The 27,369-nt window shown below is 33.2% G+C and overlaps 3 protein-coding genes across 3 annotated transcripts; 2 read left to right on the top strand and 1 right to left on the bottom strand.

The window, feature by feature from the left end:
• The first annotated feature begins 120 nt into the window (after positions 1 to 120).
• On the top strand, positions 121 to 18,003 carry bsf (bicoid stability factor). The gene is made up of 10 exons (XM_088238422.1): positions 121 to 339; positions 3,846 to 4,033; positions 4,946 to 5,144; positions 7,298 to 7,616; positions 8,516 to 9,931; positions 10,033 to 10,200; positions 13,589 to 13,633; positions 13,910 to 14,226; positions 14,700 to 15,520; positions 15,939 to 18,003. The coding sequence occupies exons 1-10, from the start codon at positions 206 to 208 to the stop codon at positions 16,403 to 16,405; spliced, it is 4,074 nt and encodes a 1,357-aa protein (XP_088094548.1). The 5' UTR covers positions 121 to 205; the 3' UTR covers positions 16,406 to 18,003.
• A 2,617-nt stretch (positions 18,004 to 20,620) lies between these two features.
• Bka (FCF1 rRNA-processing protein Bka) lies at positions 20,621 to 22,424 on the bottom strand. The gene is made up of 2 exons (XM_088238423.1): positions 22,202 to 22,424; positions 20,621 to 21,448 (listed from the first exon to the last, which is right to left on the bottom strand). Exons 1-2 carry the CDS (start codon positions 22,202 to 22,204, stop codon positions 20,834 to 20,836), a joined length of 618 nt encoding a protein of 205 aa, XP_088094549.1. The 5' UTR covers positions 22,205 to 22,424; the 3' UTR covers positions 20,621 to 20,833.
• A 1,412-nt stretch (positions 22,425 to 23,836) lies between these two features.
• On the top strand, positions 23,837 to 25,746 carry ND-B14.5B (NADH dehydrogenase (ubiquinone) B14.5 B subunit). The gene is made up of 3 exons (XM_088238415.1): positions 23,837 to 24,204; positions 24,288 to 24,431; positions 25,625 to 25,746. Exons 1-3 carry the CDS (start codon positions 24,021 to 24,023, stop codon positions 25,672 to 25,674), a joined length of 378 nt encoding a protein of 125 aa, XP_088094541.1. The 5' UTR covers positions 23,837 to 24,020; the 3' UTR covers positions 25,675 to 25,746.
• Positions 25,747 to 27,369: the final 1,623 nt, after the last annotated feature.

Here is a 27,369-nt window from a genome sequence, read left to right as displayed (position 1 = left end):
AAATATTTGAATTTCCCCTGCAGCCTTTTTGTGGATCAAATAAGTTTTTTTTAAAACCACAGATTTCTCAGAAGTAGAAGAAACATGTGACTTAGGAGATGACTTACCAATCTATTTTTTAACGTTTATTTCTATGAGCCGGTCTGTCCCGTGTGGTTGTCCTTGCGTAATCCTATTTTTTAGGTTACTTCAATAAAACATAATAATGTCGACAATATTACGTACGGGTAAATTTATTAGATGTTTTGCCAGTGCCGCACGTTCTGTTTTAAATACCCCAAAAGGCTATGACAACAATTTACTTCAAAGCACTCGTTCTTTAACTTTTGGTTATTCGCAGTGAGTATTTTAAATCAGTCGTTTTCATAGTTATTGGTACTCTTATATTATATTAGTGTAAAAAGATAATGAAAACTTGTTAAGTTAAATTACATCGTCTTCAAGTCGAGTCCAAATACGTCATTTATTTGACAGGATCCAGCATTATGTTTAAAAAAGAATTACTTTACCAAATGAAACATTTTCATTCATAATTCTCATTTATTTATATTATGGGGTGTTTGTAGTTCTAAATGTATCTGTAATAAAAATCACCGATTCATTTATGAAACCAAAAATCTAGTATATACATATTACACATACAGTAGAACTCCATTTATCAGAATCAATTGGGTACAGACCCCATTTGGACAATCAAAAATTGGAAACAGGTATATTTGAATTAATTACTTTGTGTATATTGAAAATGAAAATGAATGTTTGAAAATTAAAAATTAGCTCTTAATTGATTAAATGTAAAGCCAACACTTTTACATGCTAAGCGAAGTTACAAGTGCTGTACATTAGTACAGTAGGTACGTACCGTACTGTAAATGAAAGTCATTGCTTGCTGAACATCTCGGTCAAAGTAAGCTGTTTGACTGTCATCATCCGTTTTCGGACAGCCAAGTCGTTATTTTGCAAATGGCAGTACGTTTCTGTCTTAATTTTTTTTTCTGAAATTCTGAGCGATTTGGATAATCAGCTATTCGGATAGTCGGAGTTCAGATAGTTGGAGTTCTACTGTATATTGAAAATTCGTACGTCATTAATTGAAGCTACGCTAACCAAATAGCGAGCAGTGTTGGATATTTGGTATTTTAAAATTTTTTGATAAAATAGATTATTGGTTAATAGATGAACACATTAATTTAGTTTTGGCATACTGCAGTAGAGATTATATTTGTCAACAGTTGAGCAGACAAAATATGTGTGCTCTTATTTCTATGCGACACCACACATCCAAATAAGTAGCTGGCAGAAAGAGTTTTTTTAAATAATTTTATTCTACGCAGAAAATATTTATGTAATAGTTAGGGAATTACTAGTTGTTATTATTTTTTTTGTATAACTTTCTAAATATACATTTAATTTTTTTATCGAGATAGGTGTAGTGCTACAGTAGTCGATTCTTAGAAAAGGGATACAGTAAAATGTATACGTACTTATATTGTCATGTTGGTACTATATTATTAACTCTCCCTTCCCGGTGATGTGCAGCTAGTACACATTGTATTTAATAACTTTAATATCACCAAAAATATAATAAATGATGGGTTGAGATTTTCGGTATTCCTTCGTTACACATTTGCATATCGGTAAAAACGTTTTTATTATTAAATAATTAATGCTTATTGGGAACATAAAAAGCGTTTTATAAAAAATCGGAGATATCACCAATACAACAGAATGTTTACCAATGTGTCGCATGTTGCGTTCGTAGTAAAAGAGTAATCCTAATACAAGGGCGGATTGATAATGAAGCTACCTAGCGCTAGATGGCAGCACAAACACAAAAAATATTTATTTTTTCCAAATTGCAATCTGTCAAACGGCAGCTGTTAAAATGTCACCCAAATTCATCGATTAGTTTATTTGTTGTAGTCGTTTGAAGTAAACAACTTTTGTGTTTCTTGGAAAATGGAAAAAAGCGAATTTTGTGCAGTGATTAAACACTATTATTTGAAAAGGAAAACGGCGAAAGAGACAAAAGAAAAGCTCAATAAACATTACGGTGAGTTTGCTCCGTCAGATTACATGGTAAAATATTGGATTGCTGAATTTAAACGCGGCCAAACAAGCACTGCAACAATACCATCAGCAGGAAGGCCAAAAGAGGTGGTTACTAAAGAAAATATCAAGAAAATATCAAGAAAATCCTCAATATAGTTATGAATGATCGCCAAATGAAGTTGCGTGAGATTGTTGAAATGGTAAACATCTCATATGAATGTGTGTTCAACATTTTGCATGAACATTTGCATATGAAAAAGCTATCGGAAAGATGGGTGCCGCGTTTGCTCAGTGTCGAACAAAAATGAGTTCGAGAGACCACTTCACAGCAGTGTTTGGACATGGTAAAGGGTAATCCTGTTGATTTTTGGTGTCGATCAATAACTGTTGATGAAACGTGGGTGCACCACTATACACCTGAAACTAAAAATCAATCGAAACAATAGGTGGAAGCTGGTGGAAGTGCTCCGAAGAAGGCAAAAGCAGTGAAATCGGCTGGCAAGGTTATGGCCACTGTATTTTGGGATGCTCTCGGAATATTGCTCATCGATTATCTTGAAAAACAATCCACAATCACAAGAAAGTATTATCGTGCATTATTGGATCAATTGAATGATGCAATCAAGGAAAAATGACCACATTTAAAGAAGAAAAAATTGCTCTTTCTTCAAGACAACGCACCGGTTCACACAGCATTAGATACGGTGCTAAAATTACGTGAAATACACTTCGAATTGGTTGATCATCCACTTTATAGTCCAGATTTAGCTTCTAGTGACTTTTTCCTGTTTACAAACATGAAAAAATGGCTCGCAGAAAAAGATTCAGCTCAAACGAATAAGTGATTACCGAAACTAACGCGTATTTTGAGAGGTTCCCGAAATCTTATCATTCAGATTGTATAAAAAAGTTGGAATATCGTCTTACTAAGTGTGTCGAAGTAAAAGGAGACCATGTTGATAAATAAATGGTTTTTGAAAAAAAAAAAGTTTTTTCCTACTTAGGTAGCTTCTTTTTCAATCTGCCCTCGTATATAATTGTCTCGCACACTCTTTACGTCTCACTCTCGATAATATGGGTATATTTGGGAGCGAGAGAGATAATTTTTATGCGTCACCCGTGTGGACAGAAAAGTTTCTTGTACTTCTCCCAGACGTTAGCTGCGTTAGTAGCCGCTTGGTTTTCATTGAAGGCGGTTCTTTTGTGCACTGATTGAATGAATTCATGTTTTTAGCAATTAGATTAAAAATACCATCACTTTTGACTTCAACTATAAATAATTGAAGCAATTGCAGATGAATATTACACTTCTACGATTTTAAATCTCTCATTTTTTGCATGTGTAGTGAATACACAGCACCGTAATGCGCGGAAGTTTTTAGGACAGTAAGGGAAAGGTTAAGAAACATTCGTAAGTATCTTCATCTTAGAGCAGACGGAGCTACGATTAATGGAGACTAACTGAATCAGAGGACACTCTGCTGCAATGTTATATAGATTCGCCGAAAGTAAATTTGTTTATGCATATTGTGCAATAAATGTATAGATAAATAGAGTCAGCCATTTTGTAAGTCTCTGGATGAATTTTTAAAATAAGAACAAGACAGTAAAATGTGTACTGAAAGATTGCCATAGAAAAGAGCGGTACGTATTACATGACAGGTAGAAACTGCATAGCGTTGGGCAGAAAGGAGATGCTATCTCGCATAAACATATTCTGCATAAATATAAAAGGCAAAAAGAGTTTTTATAATATGAAATAAAATTCTAATGCTTACTGTTATTTGACTCAGAACATGGAGCCACGGATTGGCCACTCAGCAGCAGACGGAGAGCCTGGAGCCTTTGCTGCAGCGTCTGGATGCCGAAGTGAAGCGTGTGGGGCGGCTTTCGCGCCGGGATTTAGATGAGATGCTGGAGGAAGTTCGACACCGACACTCCGTCACCAGCTCACAGTCTCTGCTCATCATTCGATGCTGCGGTAATCATTCTTTCCTGTTAACTATTTTTTAATTGCTGCCAGACACAAAATAACAGAATAATATTTTGGGCATCTCCATCTGATTGAAATTATTGGATTTAACCAGCTGAGATTTTACAAGAACAGATATATTAACAGAGAGAAAGATAATCTTTTTGAGGAATAAATATCTTTAATAGGGGGTTAACCTGGCTGGCGGAAGGAATGCGGTAGTTGGTTTGTGACACTGCCCGGTTTCGTTTTTATTAAAAATTGAAGCGTCTATATTCACTAATAATGACCAAGTTCAGTGCTATTGAAAATTGAATATAAAATTCTTACATTCAGTAAAAATCAAAGCGTCTAATTGTTCGAATAAGTTTCTCTAAAATTTATAAAAAAAAATTAAATGATTTTTTTCAAATGACCTACTTTGATGACATCATTAAATCAACCAATGATAGAGTGTTGTGATAGGTTTCTGGTTTCCGGGAAGCTAACCCACCAATCAGGACAACTCGCAGAAAGCGCGGAGTAACAAATTTTTTTCAAAACTTTAAAAAGTCCTTTCTTGCAATAATAATAGGATACATAAAAATAAAAATAGGTAAATTTGGCTTAGTTTGATTGTCAATTAAGAAATAAATAAAAAACCACTCAACTTCCTCATTATGAGAGCTGTATAAGTACCCATGTTCAGGAAGGAAATGCATTTTTTTCTTTTTGTATTTGGAATTCAAATCTTCTCTTAGAATTTTGAAGAAATAATCCACACCAATTTTTAAAATGACCTTATAACGTTGTACAATAAATATCATGTATTATATGGGTGGGTTATTTAAAGGCAGTTATTTTTATTACAATATACCTAAATATCACAATAAAGTTTTATTTAATTGTTCATATGTGGTTTATTCTATTTTCGTCTTCTAGGAAGCCTGGTGCCCGAGGAATTACCAGAAGTGCGCACTCAGCTGGTGGAACAGATATGGAAAACCCTGACGGACCGAGGAGTTCCAATGGACATTTCACATTACAATGCCTTGCTTAGAGTATATATTGAAAATGAACACGACTTCTCTCCTACCGAATTTCTCAAAGAATTAGAACAAAAGGGACTGGAACCTAATAGGTAATATTTACATAGAATTCCTATAGCAAATAATTTTATATCTTCCAATTAAATATCTGGCGATGCCAATTCGATTTTACCACCTATTAATTTTATTTAAACAATAACTAATATAAAATGAAAAGGAAAAAGAGAAAAATTGTACATATGGCAACAAAAAGAGAAGAACACTGCTCTACAATAATCTTGTATCTACCAAAGTCATTTTATAAAAAAACAAATATCGTGTATAATAACATAATATGAATTGGGTTGTGCTCTTGTGGCTAGTGTTGCGGACTCACGTATCCATGGTCCGAGGTTCGAACTTTACACTGCCCAAACTTGATTCTCATTATCTTCTTCATCTTCTTAGCCGTTTGCTCTTGGCAGAGCAGTCGTGGTCACATTGGCAGGACGGAAGCATGTCCTTATGATCCGCCTCCATCTGCTTCTATCTTCAGCGCTTCTGCTCAGCACTGCTCTACAATAATCTTGTATCTACCAAAATAATTTCCAACGGAACCCTCCAGAAGAGGGACGCCAGTCGCTTCTGTCACCAAGTCTGTGTCTGTCCATCTGGTAGGGCTTCTTCCGTGAGATCGAGTTCCCTCTACTCGTCTTTGTACCACTAATTTTTCCATATTGCCTCTTCGTCTCGTAGTGGTATAAAAACAGAATGACACTGATCATCATCACCGGCCATTTTCCTGTCTTCCTGATGTGGCTACATATCGTATAAAACATATCCACTCCATAGTCTAAATTTTTTAAATGATTTCTATGGGGATTTCATTCACACTGAGAGCCTTTCTAGGTTTAAAGTGATGGATTGCTGCTTTTATCCCTGATTTTAGTAAAGTTGGTTCGCGTTCACCAATATTTCTAAAATCAATTTTGGTTGGACGGTTTCCAGTCAAAAGTGATTAGCAATATTTTTTTCCAGACTTGTGTAATTTTTTTATTTCTGTTACTGTACACCCGTTTTCATCTTCGATTGCCCGTGTTTTTGGTTTGAATTGCCGAGTTATGAATTTTATTTTTTTGTATAAATCTTTGGATTCATTTCTCTCTGTATGTCTACTTCTGAGCATATTTATTTGGTTTACAACAATGAAAAATAATACATAATACACATAAATATTGAAACAATAAAAATAAAGAGACAATACTTATTTTTCATCAAATACATGTATTCACTAACTAAATACATTTTTATATAAAATGAGCAAAATAAATTATTAAATTGAATTTAAATTATTGTAAAAATTGAAATTAAATTGCAAAAATTGTACTAATTAATAGTAAAATAAACACGAATAAAATACGTATTTAAATAAAATTAACAATAAAATTTATCAAAATTAAATTATTAAAAAAAAAAATCCAATAATATAAAACTAATAAAAATAATTCATAAAATACTAATCAATAAACAAAATATGCATCGAAACAAAACCAGCTATGTAATCCATCTAAATTAATATATCAATATAAAAACGCATTTTGTATACACTTCGTTTAAACCTAAACTATGTTACCAAGATACGCTTCATTATCTTTTCTGCATTCTCTTTGAATTGATTGACAATCGCTAGCATTAGAGGCTTTCATTAATCTTCTTTTCTCTACTAAATCCTGGGTTTTTGACGTCATCCAGTGCTGTTTTTTCTTCCGAACATTGTTTTGAGATTCTAAAAAACATTTATTGATGGTATCTTTTGATAATACAAAATTGATTGTCTGAGTTTTTTGCCAATAGGAACAAGGGCTTCTACGAGAGGGGCATTATGAAGTTGGGTTCTAGTTATCAACAAGTTATCGAACAGAATGGCGCATATTTGACTTAAATCGGATGTTTGTAACACTTTTTATAAAGCATTGAAATAAAGCGAAAAATACAAAATTACTTTTTCCCCAACCTTATAAATATATTTTTTCTAACCTGGAATGTAAAGCCTTTATGTAACCTTTTTAAGAGCAAATATAACAGAAAGTCTATGTCGCATTTTTCTCACGTCCGTCGTTGTTCTACGATAAAGACAATATATGTGCTGAATTCCAAAATAAGAAAAAGAATTACTTGAGATTATTGAACTGTTTTAAGCACCGCGTGATATTTCAGCTAAGTTTGGACATTGTTGAGTAATGTGATTCCGGATTTGGCACATTAGGGTGACGTACCAGCGCCTGATGTGGCGGCACTGCCAGGGCGGCGACGTGGAGGGCGCGTCACGCGTGCTGGAGCGCATGCGCGCGCTGCAGCTGCCTCTAAGCGCTGCCGTACTGGACGCGCTGGTGCTGGGCCACTCGCGCCTGGGAGACGCGCAGGGCGCGCGCGCCGTGCTGGGCGTCATGGCGGGCGCCGGCCTGCTGCCCTCGCCGCGCACGTACGCGCTGCTCATGGCCGGCAGCGCGGCGCGTGGTGACATGGACGCAGTGCGCTCCACGCTAGAAGAATGCCGGGAGAAGGAAATATACCTCTCGGATAAGGTAATTCCCTAAAATGGCACCATGGTAATCGGCAATCTGATACAGGCTGTACAACTGTCCGGAGCAGGCTTGAGAGTGCTTCGGTGATATGGAGTCTACAGGAGGTGAGATATTCCCTCATGTTGGAGAAGAATTTCTACATGAGGAAGTGTGGTAGTTATCCGTGATTCTATCCTACTGCATTCCTTGTCCAAAAGGAATGCTTGGGTTGGTGACCAATAGTTTGCAATTTAGAAGGGATGGATTCACACTGGACTAATAACAGGTTATGTCGTGAACTCGGACATTTTGGAGGGTATTATGCCTTTAAAATATTGACCCATTGCTCAAGGGTTCCTAGTTATAAGGTGTCCCAATTGAACACCTTAAATATTTTGTTTTATTTATTCATATTTTTTTCCATTATAAACTATGATCAATAATAAAAATAATGTGACCTCACTGGGGTTACCTGTGCCGAGGACATTTAACTATATCCTTTTTTTTAAAAATATTTTTACATTTGAGAATAAACAAAGAAGACTTAGATAATCAACAGAATGTTCAGACAGTTTTAAAAACTATGTATTTATATTTATAATTAATTTATTTACATCTATATTATTTGTATTACAAAACGCACAATGAAAGAACAAAAACATAACATAAGCTACACATTCGTGGAGGAGTTGATTCAATATTGGTTTGGGTGAATGAGACAATCCATTTTACTTCTACATAGCTCCACTATTATTATTATTTATTTGGTATGTCATTCTGATCCAATTAAAATAAATTTGAATTACTTGGCTTGTCTACTCAAAAAATTAACATTAAACCTCATTAATATTCTTTAGTGAAGTAGCCACTAAATTGGAAATCTGACAAAATGGAAAAGTTTAAATATATTTATGATGTAGGACATCATGGATGTAGTTGAAGAATGTGCAGTCTCGGGTCATGAGGAGCACCTGGACTTCCTTCTCGAGCAGATGCCGCGATCAGCAGGATACAATCAGGATGCCATCAGCCTCATTCTGCGCTTGTTGACTCGTGGGCGTGAATATTCCGCCCTGAAGGTGCTCCGTTCTCTGGCAGTCCCCGCCAGCCCCGTTGGCGAGTCTTCCTCACCCTACCAGGGAGCCTTCTTCATCCGCCACCTTGCCCGCGTAGCAGCTCCCGAAACTGTCATCTCAATCTGTCGCCAGCTGCAGGAAGAAAACCATTGTCCCATGGCCCTCTCTATAGCTACGGAATCAGCTCTGCAGTTTGGTAACCTACAACTAGCTTTTGCCCTATTCCGTGTCCTCCAGGAGGATGGATTGCCAATCCGTCAACACTTTTTTTGGCCATTACTTGTTGCAAGAGGTAAAATGGATCATACAAAAATGATGGATGTTATTAAAATGATGATTGTCGATTTTAAAATTGGCGTTTCTTTTGAAACTTTGAGAGAGTACATTATTCCCAATCTTCGTAATATGGAACCGAGCAATATCATAGACACGCTTCGAGAAGCTCAGATATCTCCCGGACTTGCCAGTAGAGCGTGCATTGATTATCTATTGTCTAAAAATCAAATCAAGAACGCAGCCGATTTGGCTAAAATGTACGGAACCAAGTTAAACCTCGCAATGTCCGGAAAAGCTATATTAGATTGTCTTATTCAGACTCAAGATATAGAATCTTTTGCCACCATTGTGTATTTGTCAGCTGTAGAACCAACCAAGAAAAAAGTGGAGGCGATAACTGGTGAAGAAGATAGAGAAGCGGACGATAGTGAAAACCAAGGCTCGGGATATCGAGACTATACAGGGAGACTGTTGTATCGCCTCGCTGGAATGTCTCCCAGTAAAGTGTTGCCCATTCTGCCAGCTGTATTCGATAGTCTGCAATCTAGAGGAGTTGGAATAACCCCAAACTGGGCTGAGAAAATTCAAGAAAAGATTGGAGAAAATTTAACTCCCGATATGTCTCAATCACTTTCCAGCTTGACTGCTGAAGACCTAGTGCTTTCACCACAAGACTCATTTAATTTTCCAAAAGTTCGTAGAAGTATCGGAACTCTGGAAAACCTTGTTGAGAAATATGATGCCGAAGGTACTACCCATGTAGGGCTTAAAAAACAACTTTTACTCGCGTACATGAAGGAAAAACAGGAAGACAAAGTAGATGAATATTTGAACAAGATGGAAGCTGAAATCTACGATTTTTCTTTGGGTTTACTTGCCAATATAGTGGACTTTTATGCTTCCGTTGAGAATTTGGAGAAATGTGAAAAATACTTTAATTTGTTGTATTCTAAAGATCCCGAATTTAATCTGGATGACATTAAAGTAAGTAATAATAATGATACGCTTTGTCACAATTAAATTTTATTAATGGATTTTATTATGAAATGGGTTATTAATTACGTAAATTATTTGTTTTTTCTCAGGTTATAAGGATAGTATTGGCTTATGTCCACAAAGGACAAGTGGATAAGGCCATGGATCTGTTAAGTAAACAGAAGTTGGAAACAGTGGAAATAAATCGCAACTTCCTGTACAATTCTCTGTGCTGGCAAGTACTGAATTACCTCGCAGAAACAGGAGAACTTGTTAAGGTAAACCACCAAACAATATATCAACTGTCCAGACCGCAGATTACAGTTGAAAGTTAAGTGATTTACCGAAGTTTGTCGCTGTCTTCAACTCGATCTTTTTTTCTTAAAACTTTAATATTGATATAAAATATTTAGTTGCCTTCCTCAGTTACGTAGTACCAATCATGCAACATCCTCAGATTTAGCCGGTGGTCCCCCGAGGATGTGGCTTCTTTTATGATATAAAGCTTCACATTCACAAAGAATGCGTATCGGTGTTTCCTCATTTGCATTGCAGAACCTACATCTAGAAGTTTCAGAAAGGTTCATTCTAGATAGGTATTGACAAAATATACAAGTACTGTAATCTTTAGATAGAAAATTCAAGTTGACTGTGGGAACAACCGTTGATAAATCTTTTACCTTCTTATTTTAATCAGGGTCTAGATTTACAATGTGGTCATATGTCAGTTTTAATATCATCAGTTCTCACTATCTACTTATAATTTTATAGAACTATTGTGCATTTATTATAGGAATAAAATATGGGTAATACGTAAATCCACAAATTTGGAATAACCAATGACTGATTTTGTCGCTTCCAAATTTGTGGATTTGAATATCGATTGTCTTTTATTTTTATATCAATTAATAATGAACTTCCACTAGGAATTTTCACTAACAAACTTGAATGTTTTAGAACTTATGTTCTATTATTCATTCACGTGAAAAAAAGGCTTTTGTATGATTTAGTTACCTCTCATAATAGAGGCAAAATTAACTACAGGCTTATTTTAAGATACTATTATAACAGCATAATTATTACACGACATTACTGAGGTTAACAAGAGGTTTTACAACACTCTTATGTACTACAGTAAAAACCCCTATTTACGTTTTTCAAGGGAGCAACAATAAAAATTTGTAAAACTGAGGAAAACGCTTAAGTGAGGAAATGAAAAATATGTAAAAAAAAATTAATTAAGTACATAAAAATACAATTGTAATAGACTATTGTAAATATACTGCCAGAAAAATTGTAAAAACTGTCATGGGGATCGAATATTTTTATCCATTTTCAATGATTTCATTAAAAATATGTAGTGTTATTTTCTATCAATATAATACAGTGAAACCTCGCTTTTACGTTCCTCGATTTTACGTTTTCCCGCTTTTTACACCGAAATGTTCAGGACCCATTTTTCTTCATACATTCTCATACAAATATTCCCCCCCAATTAACGTTTTTTACATTTTTCATAACCCCGGTTTCACGCTTAAGAAATTTCGGAATTCATTTGATGTGTTAAAAAATCCAATATTATGTCGTAATAATGATGCCACGGCCCGCGCGCCACCGCGTATGCCACGGGAATGAAGAATAAAAACAGATAAACAACTCGGTAGTCAGATGGCAGAAAGAACCATCTGTATTTTTTCTGTTTTTTAGTTTTCAAAACTTTTAATCAATATTTCAGTAAATAAACATAGAAAAGAAAAAAAAACACTGTAATTTAGAGTGGTAATTTATTATTGAAAAGCGACACTTGTTGCTTTTCAATAATAAATTACATCTTTAAATTGAGTCGTATTTCAGCTCTCCTGAACATTTTTGAAAATTACAGATGGTCTCTTCTGCCATCTGACTACCGAACTAATAAAGGATAAATTATTGTCTTAGCCTAAATTCAAAGCAGGTGTAGTGTAGTTGACCCTTTTGTCTTGTGTCTTCCTTAAGGGTTAGTCGTAGTTTTCATTTGAACAAAAACGTCATATTGACTTGTACAAATCATGATACACAGTTAACAAACGTTTAGAAACATTAAAGTTTTAATATCATTAAATTGTGATATTTAAAACATAAAAATAGAAATATTTTAAGTTGTAAAAAAGATGGTTTAAAAAGCCGCGAACTACATGACAGTTGTTTTTAGTGATGTCATAGAAAAAAAAATGATACCGTATAAATAAAATTTCCCAACATTTAGGGGAAAAATTATTTTATGCAAATTCAAAATTCTATTTTCGTTTTTTTTTATTTACACGTAAAATAATTTTAACATGCTGTTTTTAAATCAAATGAAAAAACAGATAACATAATATTGTTTGAAAAATATAAAAATGTTTTTAGTGAAATCATTGAAAATAGGTAAATAAATATTGTCAATTTCCACTTATCACCGTTTTTACAATTTTTCTGGAAGTATGTGTACACTATAGTGTAGTAAATCAATTAGATTTTTATGGAATTCCTATTTTTTCCATACATTTTTCATTTCCTCATTTTTAAGCGTTTTCCTCAGTTTTACACTTTTTTTTCTTGCTCCCTTGAAAAATTTAAAAAGGGGGTTTTACTGTATGTTTTTTTTGTTGAAAAAAAAAACCTTTAAATGATTTTATGTACTTAAATTTAAAAACACTATTTGCATGAAATACACCCAATATTTTTTCTCCTAAGTGTTGGAAAATTTTATTTATATGGTATCATTTTTTTTACTATAGCGCCACATAATTTCAACTGTCATAAATCAAAAACATCCCGGCAAAACTGTTTCACACTGGATAACTGTTTAAACCATCTTCTTTTCACCTTATGTTTATAACTTTAAATTTTCTGCATCGCAATTTCTTGACGCAAAGGCGGTATTCTTCCCAAACAAGCGTCAACTGCGTGCCACAATTTGGTAATAAATATGTCAATATGGCATTTTCAAAAATACTAATTATTTAAGGACATAATGAAAAACTATAACCCAAAGGACATCGGAACGTCACTAAGATTGTCTTTGCTTAAAAAATGTATTAGACACTTAAACAAAGAGGTTTATTACACTGCACCTACTTTGAATTTAGTTTGAGACAATAATTTACCCTATTTTTTTTTATTTTCCTTGCTTTTATTCTGAATTTTGGGCAAACGCGGCTTGGCGTTTTTGGTACTTCTAATGAGTTTCAAAAAACTTCAACATAAAGCTGGGGTTATGAAAATCATAAAAAATGTTTATTGGGAGAAATATTTGAATGAGAATGTACAGAAAAAAATGGGGCCTGAACATTTCGGCATAGAAAGCGGGAAACGTAAAAACAAGGTTTTACTGTATATATTATGCACAGTTAAGGGCGTTTAATGCAAAACCGCCACTGTGCATGATCACTGTTTTCGGAAGCCCACTAAGCCAGCAGCAAAAATACTATTTCTTTTAAGTTTAATGTGCAACTTGTGCCGGGTATAACAGGTAGCCAAAAGACTATTCATTTTAAGTTGAATGTGCACATTGAACTTAAAAGAAATAGTCTTTTGGCTAGTGGTTTTGTTGATCTTCCCGTAAATAAATGATCATGGACAGTGGCGGTTTTGCATTTAGCCCCCTCAGTTTGAAAAAATTCTAATTTTGCATATTTTTTCCAGATCAATGAAATGTTCAACTTGCTGTTGGAAAAGCGTATGATTGAGGTAAGTTGTTATTTACAAACACCAAATTTATTAATAATATTAATTTTGTACATTATATTGTTATTGTATGTACCCTTCAAATTATTGTTTAACTTTTTAACAACTTACAATTTTTTTATGTTGTGGGAAATATATGTAGTGATTCATAATACATTTATCTCACAACATTCCATTCATAATTGATGATTATAATGGTAATAAAAAATAACAGTTCTAGTCAGGTCGGGTTTAAATGATATTTGTTTGTTTATTTATATAATTCTCACTTGTGCACAGCCGAGCAATGCATTCCTGGGGCCGCTAGTTCGCGTACACATAGAAATGGGAAGTCTGGACAAGGCTCTGGACGAGTTCGAAAAGCATTGTCTCTCCTACCGCTGCACGCCGTGGAAGGGCGAACTGACGCGGCGACTCATTGCTGCCGAGGACGCCGTCGGTCTGCAGCGCCTCACCGACCTGAGCACCTCGGTACACGGGGAGGTCAACAGCCTGTACGACCTGGTGTTTGGCTTCGTGGAGTGCGGTCGCCTTCGTCAAGCTCGCCGTATCCTGGAAACTCCCGGCATGAGAGTCAGAAACCAGCGCTTCAACAGGTTTGTAAACAGTGTCATTCATCTGAATTAAACTCGGATTCACAAAAACACGCGAAGAAATGCAAAAACATAATTATTTATTTATTATAGAAATAAAAGTCGAGTGATATTTAAATCCACAAATTTGGTATAATCAGTCGCCGGTTTCATCATTTCCGTGACGTCTTCAAGACTGGTGTATCAAGTATCAATATTATTTTATTTCTATAATAAATTTCCACCAAGAAGTTTGACTGACAAACTCGAATGTTTTAGAATGATTAAGTTTCATTGAGTTATGTATTCAACCTTATTACACTAAAGTGATTTGATAATTTACTATTTTACAGTGATATATATATATATTTGTAATGTTGAATTATGGCCATAATATAATTCAGCATCAGAATAACACAAGTTATATTAAATAATTGTCATTAGATAATATTTATAAAAAACTAAACAAACTGCTAATAATATTGAATTGATTTTAGTGCGTGTGAACGTTACGGACAAGAGGGTAAGGTGGAATACCTAGAGGGATTACTGGAAGCCACCAAGGAGCTATCCCACATTGACCGCTCCGAAGTGTTCCAACAACTCCTGTTTACTTACACCCGGGAAGGCAATGTTGACAAGGCCATGGGACTCTGGACTCTCCTACAGGAAGAATCTGTACAACCTACGGACAAGTTCCTAATTCACTTGGCCAAATTCTTAAAATCCAACAAAATATCGGTCCCCTTTGTGGTACCAGAAGAACCTGTTATACCTCGAGAAAAAGTGACTTCTCCAGTAAAAAAAGATGAGAAGAAATCAACAATCACACCAAACAATTCTAGTGAAAAATTCACAAATGCTATACTGTCTAAAGATTTTGATCTCGCTTTAAAAATCAACACAACAAACACAAAATTGACAAAAGAAAAAGTATCACTTCTTATGGAGCAATTGGTTCAAGCCGGTAGGATTACGGACGCTGTTGAAATTAGTTTGAGATATCTTAAAAAAGGAACTCTTCCCGATCCCAGTAAAATGAAATACCTACTCAATGTACTGGCTTCCAAAGGTGATATAGAAAACTTTGAAAAGATTGAACAATATTTATCCGATGACCAAAAAAGGATTTTGTCTTTTGGTAACAGGAAATGTAACGCATACATTAATAAGGGACCTGAAGCCGTTTCTGAATATCTGAGCTCTCTCTCTATGCAGATTTCTTCCCCCGAAGCAGATAAAGATCTACTAGATAAGTCCTTTCCTAGAGGAGGAGCCATAGGATTTATTTCTACATACCCCGCTCTTATACCCAAATGTAAGTGTTTAGTTATTTTTCCCAATTCAAACACACAAATAAATAATTATGTTTTTTACTTATTAACCAATAAGATAAAATGCTTAAATATGAACAACTTTCATAGAAAAAGATAAAATCAAAGATTATGTGGAATGACTGTCAAAACTTTGTCAAAAATAACATTATGTTATTTAGAACTATTAAATGTTCTTGTTTCACCAAATGCCAGTGCTAAAAAGTAAGAATATTGTTATTTACAAATTAATTGACAATTTTAACAATCAGTTGCCTTTGGTAAAAAATTGTTTTATTTACATACAATTCTAAATGGAAAATCAGTTTCTACATTCATAAATAAATACAATATGTAACACCATTTCGTAGGATTATTATATTTTTAATATGTAATATAATTATGATTTTATTTCTCGTTCAGATGTGGAAACTGCCGAAAAGTATGCTGAAAAGGGAATTTTATCCCCGTTTAATGTTCTTTGGATGCATTATTTAATCAGTGGACAAGATGAAGAAGCACAAACTATCTGGAAGCAACATATTTGTAAAATGCAACACATCATGTTTAGACGAGTATTAGAAGAAGCGCGTGAAAAAAATGACTCCGAACTTTTAAACAAGTTGGTGGGATACTTGAAAAGTACCGAAATAAATAGTTTTAAAGCATTTGGAGTTATATACTCTTGTCAAATGGACATCATGGTATCTAACAGTCAACAAGGAGCAGCTCTGGAAACACTGAAGCGTGGATTGTCCGAAGGACTGTCCTTGGAAGACTTCAACAGAACAGCATTAATACGAACCAAAAATGCACTTGAATCCACAGGCGTCCTCTTCGAGTATCTCATTCCCACAAGCTCTACAAAAAAGGAATCTGATGTCTTGTAATAGGATGAATAATTTATGTTAAGTTTAAATAAAAGTCTGAACTCTTGCAAACTTAAGTATGAATAATAAAGTCCCACTCCTCAAGTAAAGCAAAATAATATTACATTTCTTATACCTACTACTTGTCTAGCAAAATGTGTGTTTAATGAAAAAGGAATTCAATGAGGAAGTTCAGTGGTTTATTTTATTTGTTAATAGATTGTTAAACTAAGCAACAACAAAAAAATGTATCTTTTTATCAGCGCTATGATTTTTAAAAATTTGCAATTTTGAAATTGCTTTGCGACATCTGAAGTTCTTTTCCCCTTCTTCTCGATGAGTTCTGCTGATTCGTCATTTGACTTACCGTAAAGCTATAACAACTTTCTTATCGTTGGTTGATTCTGAAGAACTAGTGACGTCATGCAAAGTAGTTGGTTTTTTTACAATTATATTTATAATTTTTTTCATACATTTTTTATATCCAATTTTCCGTAGGGCTGAACTTCCTCATTGGCATTACCTTATGTAAGAAAAGGTGTTATCAACCTTACAAAAATATTTGGAAATTCATTATAATATCAGGCAGAGTAGGCTGTTGGTTAGGCAATAATTGCAATGTGCATTTATTGTCTATACTCCTGCAATTCATAAATATTTAAATTTGAATTACTTGAATATTATTTTTAGTAAATGAAATGATTCATATTATTACTGATTTGAGTCTTTACTAAAATAGCAGTTGCAGCAGGAGTGCCTTTAAAAACGTTTTGATACATATGTGTAAAATCAGCTACACAGTGTGGCGCCTTCGAATTCATATTTGAGCACAATGTTTATTTTTGTGTAAATTTCTTTGTGTTAAATGAAAACTATTCCTGAAATTTAAATGATGAACATATCTTCGTGATCGTAGAATAATGGATGTGCGAAAAATGCAACATTGACTTCACAATAAAATATATATAACTGACCCAAGTATCAAATTATGTACATTGTACTTATCAAGTTGACAGTGTCAAAAAAAAATTAAACTGCTCTAAAGTTGAGATGCGCTGTTGTTCTACAATCATGACGATATGTTTATTCCCTTTGAATTTTCTTTATTTTGAAGTAATGTTTTATTGGATGGTTGTAATGCTTTGATGTTTTTTTTTCTCATATATTTAACAGTTTGCTAGCTAAAATTATTTTTTTTTAAAAATACAGTTTTATGTATTTCATGCATTTTTTTGTTAAATTTCCAATACTGCAAATTATCTAGGCTTTGTATTTTTGATAATTCAAACCAACTGATCACATCCTGTAGATAATATTATGATTTATTAAGTGTCACATTTATTGGAAATCTCGAGGATTGAATAATTCTACAATGTAACAATATAAAGGATGTGAATAAAAGAAAAAGTTTTTCTATATAAGAACACATGCATGGAAAAAAAAATCAAAAATAGAACCAAAATATAGAACTATAAAAGTGTTTATTAAATTAATAAGTTTAAGTGTCGAGAATTGGAATGGTTTATAATGTAGTTTAGATTATTTAGTTTATTCCTGTGATAACATTCATATTTTATTCTGTTAATATTCTTGTGATGTCAATAAATCTAGAAATACCATGTCTGTTTTTTTTCTCTTTATAAATTGCTCCTCTTCAAACTGAAAGACCTCTTGAACACACAAATGAGTAGAGATAGCACTGCAGAATCAACGCCGATCTATAAACTGCGTAGGTAGTAAAATGTGGCACCTAGGTGCATGACCACAGTGCAGAGTGTTTGCATTTGCAGTGCAGGCATATTTACATGTTGGTATAGTGAGTGTCCTGACGAAGAGGCGGGTACGTCTCGAAACCGGTAGACATAAAAGTCTATATGTGGTTTTATACTAATATTTACTAACATTAGTCACTCTGTTTATTTCTTGGCTAAATTATTGTAGTAAAAATTTTTATAATATCAGTTACATGCACTGAATGGAAGAATAAGTTATGTGTCTTGAGGTTAAATAGCTAGGTTTCGGCATTTTCAGGAGTGTACAAGTGTGGATTTTGCCTAAGCGAAGAGACCATTGCAAGAGACTGCTGCGAGATATTGCGTAGATTTATATAATATTAAGCGTGTTGTTCAGATATCCTTTTAAATATATGTATGTTTATGTATTTAATTTTTTTTTTTGCTATTATTTAATTATGTACGTGCTTCCACTTTCCACTTTATGTTGTATCCCAACTCAACTTAACACAACCTTGGCCTCATAGAATTTGGGATACGTTATTATTGTATTTTTTTGTAATATGTATGTATTTGTATGTATGAATGAATAAATAAATAAATAATAACTAAATCATTTTAAAAGTCAAAGGGAGAACTATATATTTTTTTAAATCTGGAACATTTTTTTTCAAAATATTGTAGTTCAAAACACAATTAATAATAGTTAATAATAATCTTTACTCAACACATAGTTATGTACAATATTCTAGACAATCGTAGAAACTTGAAACATTTGATAATCTACTCAGCAGAAGAGCTTTGAAAGGAAGAGTTATTGCAAAACAATAGTATCTTTGCACAGTTTGGTTAATTTGAATGTTTATATCCAACACGATCATTGACATATTAATACACATAGACCTAAGCCCTCAAAAATGATGACACTTAACTCATGCCCAATGCGTATTTAGTCATTTTTCGACCTCCAGCCAGGCGTGATGTTAAGAATCGGAACTAAAATGCCTGATTGTGTCATGAAATTGTGTAAAAACCTTTCGGATAAACATCGTATAAAGGATTGCGTAACTTTTCATTGGTAAATAAGTGATTAACAAGGCTTAAAACAATTAATATTCAAATAAAAATATGATTTTTTGTAAACGTCAAACTACGCCTGGTGGCGCAATTGAGAAGCTTTTCTCAGTTACAGGGATGCACTGATAGAAAAACATTTTTTAAGTATAATAAACGTGATTTAACATTATTTTTACATTCCCAAAAATCCAGCGAAAAGAAATAAATGGGTCGAAATTATAAGCAATTAAAGGGAAGAATCTGATTGGGATCCACCAAAAACAAATGTTGATTGTTAACATTAAAATACAAACTTTTTTAGGTCCCAAAAATGAATATCCTTATTGAATGCAGCCCTAGACCCTGATTGCAATGGGAAGTTAACATTTATCTTCAATTTTATCTACAAAGTAAAACACTTAAGTTTGTAAGTGAAAATTCTTAGTGGAAGTTCATTGTAATTTATTATAGAAATAAAAGATGAGTGATACTTTAATCCACAAATTTGGAATATCCAGTGACCGGTTTCATTGCTTTCGCGACAGGTATCTTTATTAAGGAGTTAAATGTGTTTACACAAAACAGAGGTAAGGATAGAGAATTTAAAATGATATGAAAGTAAATTAAATAAAATCACTACCAACTATAGGTTACCGATGAAGATACTTTAAACATATGTGCAAATATACTCATTTTCGTACACGAATATAACTCTTTTAACTTCTCATAGTAATCGGGGCCCTGGTATTAAATATAGTAGTGATACATTATAAATTTAAGTTGTTTCTATTCACTCATATCACACACACTCACCCTGTCCATAAACCTACCCTCACACCCATATACAATCACACATATTCACATACCTACCAAAACCACACTCCACTTTTTTAAACACGCATCCTCACACAAAAAAAACTCGCACACATGCACTTCTATGAATTAATATCTAACTGAACTGGATTTGGCTTTATTTTATGTTTTTTTTTATAATGTTGTGTATATTTTTTTGTATTGCTGTTGTTTTTCTGAATAAACAAAATAAATAAAGAAATTAAAAATATTTTACTCTATATATCATGTCATTGTATCAATGAACACAACACTTTATTATTCTCACATCTACAAATGACATTGCATTTTCTAGCCTGTGGTAAAAAAAAAAAAATCAACAATATTTGGAGTGTATCCAAATGTTTGTAGACAGGCTGGATGCCCTCTAGGGAATTATTTAAATCTAAAGAGGATCGAAGGAAGAGTTGAAGAAATGTGAATGTTTAAACACGGGCAGAATGGTGAATGTTACACAGCGTGAAAAGTGGCCATTTAAACCAGCCAATGACAGGTCACAAGCCCTGTGAATGCCTAGACTTCCTTATTCCCTTCTCTAAATTGTTGCGAAAAATTCCGAAAAAAAAGGTTTAAGATGTTTATCCAAAAATGAAAATAAATCTGAATTATTTATTTTTTAACCCCTCAAATACTTCTTTGCACATTATATTTATAAAAAAATGTAGATGAATCGATGCAGGTAATACGTATTTTTTTGCTACATATGTTTTCTGGTCAATTCATTATCAAATTGATGATATACTGATATTCTTTTTCAGCAGATGTTAATTATCTCCAATTTTTTCCATAGCGCAGAGTGAGACTAGTATCAAATGGCAGATTTGGGGGCTCCATAGGCATCTGGCATCCTCTCAATGGTATAGCGATGCTGCGATACAAACATAATAGGAACACCGGGGATCTTCCTTATTCGACGTTTCAAGTCCTTGTCGTTAGTGGCGACAATATAACACTTGTGTTGCAAGACTCTGTTCACTAAACAGTCATCTGCGTAGGTTCCCTTGTGAAGACAGGAGATACGTTGGAAACGAGGGTCCTTAATGATTTTCAAGGCAACTCGGTATTTCCTCCCCAGCTTCTCCAACTCCGCTAGAACACAGTCTGTAATGTACGGAATGCACTTGGCGTAGAGACAATCCATCATATTTTGTATCATATCTAATTTGTTTTTTATGGAGAAGTTGATGAAATTTGTGTCTATAAGAATGTGATAAGGGGGCCCCAGCTGAGTGTTGTATTGGAAGAAAAGCGCGGAACTCGCCTGTGGAGCTTCTCGGACCTTTAGTTTATGTGGGTCGACTGGTTTTTTCTTTTTGGAAATAGTTCTGAGTTCGGGTTTGATGCGGCTGTCTGTTGGTTTAATCATTTTTTTCATCTGAGCAAATCTCTTTTCCACAATTTTTCTGGTCTTTTTTTGTTTCCCCTTAAAACAAAGAAAAAAATATTAAGATAACATAAATTTTTATTAGTAATTTGATCATTCATTTTTTACATAAATTGCCTTTAACATATACGTTGAACATAAATATGAAAAAGAAAAACATATTTAAATATGTACATAATAAAGTTGATAAAATTCCATAAATATAACAAAAGTGACAATAAGTAACCAAAAATATTTTCGAAATATATACATAAATACGAAAAAGCAAATAAGAAAAACATTTTTAAACACAGAGAAAAAAGAAATCAGACTCGTTTTATAACTGTCAAGTCCAGAACCAAATATATCAGCCTTATCCTCATACTGATTACTATATCTGTGGAGCCTAGGGATAGGCGAGTGCATGTGATAGTTGGTCCTAGAACTTGCAGAGCCAAAGGGGGATCTGTGGCGGGTATGTCCACCAGGAACATGGAAACACACCAACTCCAGCAAATTTGGACAGTCAATGAATGAATTGATCACTATAAGTAATATTAGATATGTTAGAATTTTTCTATCGGAAAGTTTTAAAAGATTTGCCAAAGATAACATTTTTTTGATTTTAAAGACAAAATTTAACAGGACTATACTTTAAAAAATGATGTTTAACAACACTTAAAACACATTCCATTTAACACATGCTAAAACTAAATCAATAGAGTGCAGCTATCATCCGAAAAATAATCATAACACCGTGAACTTGTCTAAAAATTAATAATATTAAGAAAATATATTTTAATATTACAGTACCATTTTGATTTTGTTAAAATATCAGGTGTTTACAAGTAATAACTTAATTACAAGCAATGCGTCAAAACACTAAGATTCAAGTTATTTTTTAACGTCAGTTCAAAAACATTTCGTATTTAAATAGTTATTTTACTTTATTCCACTTCATTAAAATAGAAAAATGAAAAGCTAGGCACACAACCCGGCACACGTGTTACTACGCGCTGTCAAATGCAATATGTCCATAGATAAAGGATATAATATAAATATGTCAAATAATGTAAGTGGAAGGGGTGGTATTGCTCTATACCTAATAGAGCTCACTATAAGGTTTTTTGTATTTTTCTATGGTGCGCTTTGTCTATGTACTAGAGATGGATATAATTGACTAAATTTACTAATCGAATGAAGGAAGCAATCGAATTAATCATTCGAATGAATCATTCATTTCCGGTATACCATAAACAATAGACACAGAAACTTATTCAAAGACAAACTCCGTTTTTCGGGAAAAATATCCATGCTTTGGGAATGCTAGGTACTTTTTTTCCTTTATAAGAAAGAGCCTTCTACCAAAATGTGATAACATCGGCCAAAAACAAGTGACATAGATTTACAAATTAAAATAAAAAACAACACGAATATAAAGGAATAACAATATGAACACAAGCAAAAAACAATACCTACATTGTGTGAAAACTTCAAGTTAGTTACATTTTAGAATATTTTTTAATGTTTTCAATTTTTATTTTACTTGTAATATTATATGAAAAACAGAAGTCACGTTATAATACAGATTTTATTTCTAGAAAGCCGGGACGTGAATACAAAAAACTTCCTGTGTTTATAGTAAGGTACCCTAATAAAAAAGTAATACAAAAAAATATTTAAAAAAAATAAAAATTAATTGAAAAAAATCAAAATTTAAGAAAATGGAGACATGGTTTGAAAATTAAAAAATTCCACCCGTAGAGCAACGAATTATAAACCTACATAGGTAGGTACGTCGGTTTGTTTTTTTTTTAACTATGGCAATAATAATGCAAACCATGATCCTTACTTTATAGTATTTAAAAATGTTTATATGGGTATAATTATGGTCTGTGGTTATTATTACTTGACATAACCTAATATTAAATTTATCTGCCAAACAAAGGATGAAAATTAAAATATTTTTGTTTCATATTTATTGTTTAGGTCACGCATGTAAAACTACAATCAGCTGTTATTGTGTTGATTGTTCAGATCGGCTGGATTTGATATAAATTTTATTATTATTAAGTACACAAATAGGCTGGCAGCAGACCTATAAACAAACGTCACTTTATTTTATTGTCAAATGATGCACTTTATATATTAATTATATTAATATACATATTTATTTTACCTGTGCTGACATAACTACAAAAAACAGAAGCATTTTCTTTCAACTATCACGTCTGCCAGATCCCAGCGCCCACTACGTCATAACGAATTAGTTGGCGATGAAAGTAGTCGAATAAAAGTAGTCGGCGTAAAGCTCGCCCATTGGTCTATTTGTAGTCGAATGAATTTAACGCACGCCTATTGGTCTATTTGCATTCGAGTGAATTCATTAGTTTGGAAATTACTAATTCATTCGATAGTCGGCGTAAAGCTAGCCCATTGGTCTATTTGTAGTCGAGTGAATTTATTCGACTACATTACTGCATTCGGGCTTTCATTCGACTGTGGTCGACTACTTTCATCGCTACTATGTACATATTTCAGTATATTTCTATGGTCGTTTCGTTCAATTTCGGTATCGGTGTTAGGTAATTTGTATTTTTTTTCGTTTGAAATCGATCTTTCATCTGTAAAAATGCCCGAATGCCCTGTATACCCGATATATCCGAAACGTCCGACAACGCCCTTGGAGCTTCTAGAACCAATAGAGAGGATTGAACCTTTCCTCAACAAAATCTGGCCGCAGTTGATAGGCGGAGTGATTGGTCTGACAACTGCGTGTTTTTTAAATTATTTCACTCGTCGTCCACTGTACAGCGGTCTGTATAAATTTCCTACCCAGCTTACGTAATCCCAAATAAGTTGGTTTTGTTTTTAATGTATTACAATTGAATTCTTTCAGGTTTCCAAAAATTTATCTATCTTCCACTCGGTCTGGGCACGATCTATACATACGTCGATAAATATCGCGTTAATTATTACGCTGAAAAGGATGCCGTTTTGAGGCATTACATTACTTTGCACCCTGAAGACTTTTCACTGCCTGGTAAATATGTTAAATGCTCAGCATATTTTTTGGATAAAATTTGTGTATTAGAATCCATTGACATATACAAACAACAAACAAACCATCACGCCGTTTCCTCGTAGGTGGAGAGGATAAAACGCCATATCACTCTATCCTTGCATACTGACCTCGCTTTCTCTACATTCATACATCTTTCATGTCCATCTTCAAGTATTTGATGGACCATTGACATATAGATATGCACTTATTAATGCCAGAAGCCAATGTTTCTGTAAATCGGTGGGCCTGCTGAACAATAAATATGAAAAATAATATTTTTAATGGGGATATGTTTTGTTAAAAGATGCCACCCAAAATGCTCTCGATTAATTTTAGGTAATGTGTAGAAATTGCCGCAAAAAGATTTTAGAGATTTACTTGCGAGTGTGTGTGTCACGCTGCGCCGTGTGCGAGATATCTCGCTTGTGGCATTTGAAGGAGTACTTGTACAATCGTGTTTCTATTACCAATTTATAACAATTATTATTAAGCTATCGTATTGTAGTCGCTATACACAGATGTTAACAGGGCATGGCGAAATGAGTTTACAGTTTTGAAAATAATTTTTAAGTAAATCACCATCATTCCTCATCTGTACTACCCAGTGATGCATAGGGCACTGCATTGCCATTCCAATTGCAGCGTATCTAGATCATATTTGTTGCATGGAAGGTAAGGTGGTCAGTTTTACATTCCAGGGGTGGTATTCTGAATCTTCTCTACCCCCTAGAGAGTGATTAATTGTTTTTTATAAATTTTTTTATGTGATAACACTTTTATATATTGGCCACACCGATGATTAAACATCACATTGAGTATCAAAATTGCTGCAAAAACGGAAACATAACTAATACGGTTTGGTCAATTTAACTCAATTGTGTGTAATGCTTAAAGTCGCAATCAATTTAAAATTAAATTAAATCATAAAATAAAAATTACATATTATATGTTTCAATAAAAAAAAAATCCGTCATCAAAAGCCACATTGTTTAAATTATCTCCATAATTTTTTTTAAATGTTACTTAACAGATATTACCCGGCGGCAGTGACAATATTTACAGTCACATCCCAACCGTCTCAGAATATTATTAATCTGATGTAAATCTTGTAAGTGTACATTCCTGTAATGCTATAAATATACAGCCCTGATTTATGGATTTTTCTTTTTCAGAACGAAAAAAGATGTCAGAAATTCTGGATATGTGGGTCCCTATTCGTTAAAACGCCTTTTCAAATATGCAGAAGTTAGATAATCGTTAATAGATTTGTAAATATAAGCTCGATGCAACCTTATTAAATTGTTTTTTTTTTAAATATATAATAATTTATTGGTGATTTTCTTTTGTTTTTATGTGAATATTATTTTTTGTTTATCAAAATGAAAAATATTTATTTTAAGTACATAGTTGTTATGTACTTTTGGAATATTTCAATAAATCTCTAAACTTGGGTTTTTTTTTTAATGATTTCACAATAGTTTTTATAAATATTTAGATGTCGTCGCTTCAGTTCGTTTTCATCCAACAGAATTCTGCAGGAAAAGATCTTAAAAGCTTTTTTTTACAAAATACACATAAATAATGACCACAACATAAGACAAAATTTGTTAAGAAACCCCCCTTAAACAATAAAAAATTTAAAAAAACATTTTAATTTTATAAATAAAGGCTTTCTCAGAACTCCTGTACACTTAACTTATCTCGTTAAAAATGGTCTGTTGTACAAAAACTAACTAAAGCAACGAGGTATTAAAGTCCAGGAAACGGATTTCTCTCCTCCAAATCTTAAAGAAATGTGAGAAAAACAAAGTTATTTAATGAAGGGGGCTGCTTAGCCACATATTTTAGTAAAGACAATAGATTTCTCCATATTGGATCTAGTTTTAAAATTTATTTTTAAATGTGTACGCCAAAGAGACTAAAAAAACTTGACAATTAAGCTAAAGGAAAAATACAGGAAATATTTACAAAAGAAATATAAAGATATATAGATTTTTTAAAAATATATAAAATTAAGAAAAAAAAAGCAATATGAAAGTAGCTGCAGAAAAAATGGTTACAATGAGGAACTTCAGCCCTACGGGAAATTGGATACAAAAATTTTTTTCTTGCGTGCGGTAAAAATTAGAGCATTAAATTGTACGGCAAAGTTTCTTGAAAATGTACTAAATAAATTATAAAACTTTGAACGACGTTTATGGTTCATATGAACCAAGCAATGATATGAGAGCTATGAAGGATATCCGGTTTGCTTACCTAAAATAAACCAATCGGGAGAACTGACAGAGGAGAACCCCTGACGTCACATGCGGAGTTATTTCAGAAATACAAAACCTAAAAAAATCATAGCGCTGATAATACGGTAAATAATGATCATGATAAAATTACAAATAAACTTATCAAAGAAACTTCTTGGTTTAGATTTACTTTTTATTATTTTGACCAACGAGCGCTTTCGCCACGAAGTTTCATTGATGAGTTTATTTATAATTTTATCATAATCATTACCTATGGAGTTTTATCAAGAAATATCAACAAAAAACATCAATATTAAATATATTTTTTTTTTTAAATTGACTCAGTGTAATAGTCTATAACCAAACAAAAAAAAACACTGAACTTCCCATTTAAAACAAAAAGGAATAAACATTAGTATTAAACAGATTACCATCATCGCATGCCAAATTACTGTTTCTTTGGATGCGGTCTAGAGCAACCGTTTTTTAAAAGGCATCTGAAAGGTTACAGGAGTTCCGAGAGTTGAGGCATATTGTCCTAGAAATCGGGCAGAATTTTGTTATTCACCTAAAATACACAGTTTTTTAATTTAAAATATAGGTTTTCTTTTCAAGTCGAACATTTACAACAAGCAAACAATAAGGTTTTATGGGTCTTAAAAATATTGTTTTTGTCAATT

Source organism: Micrasema longulum, unplaced genomic scaffold, assembly GCF_059751315.1.
Source record: "Micrasema longulum isolate JH-2025_06_02 unplaced genomic scaffold, ASM5975131v1 h1tg001893l, whole genome shotgun sequence".
NCBI lineage: Eukaryota > Metazoa > Arthropoda > Insecta > Trichoptera > Brachycentridae > Micrasema > Micrasema longulum.
The sequence above is the reverse complement of the archived record's forward strand: the minus strand, read 5'-3'. Positions and strand labels throughout refer to the sequence as shown.

Coding starts and splice junctions, on each gene's coding strand:
- bsf (XM_088238422.1), top strand. CDS start 206: ATGTCGACAATATTACGTACGGGTAAATTTATTAGATGTTTTGCCAGT. Junction 10,201..13,588: donor AAACAGGAGAACTTGTTAAG/GTAAACCACCAA, acceptor TATTTTTTCCAG/ATCAATGAAATGTTCAACTT. Junction 14,227..14,699: donor AGAAACCAGCGCTTCAACAG/GTTTGTAAACAG, acceptor AATTGATTTTAG/TGCGTGTGAACGTTACGGAC.
- ND-B14.5B (XM_088238415.1), top strand. CDS start 24,021: ATGCCCGAATGCCCTGTATACCCGATATATCCGAAACGTCCGACAACG. Junction 24,205..24,287: donor TCGTCGTCCACTGTACAGCG/GTCTGTATAAAT, acceptor GAATTCTTTCAG/GTTTCCAAAAATTTATCTAT. Junction 24,432..25,624: donor TGAAGACTTTTCACTGCCTG/GTAAATATGTTA, acceptor TTTCTTTTTCAG/AACGAAAAAAGATGTCAGAA.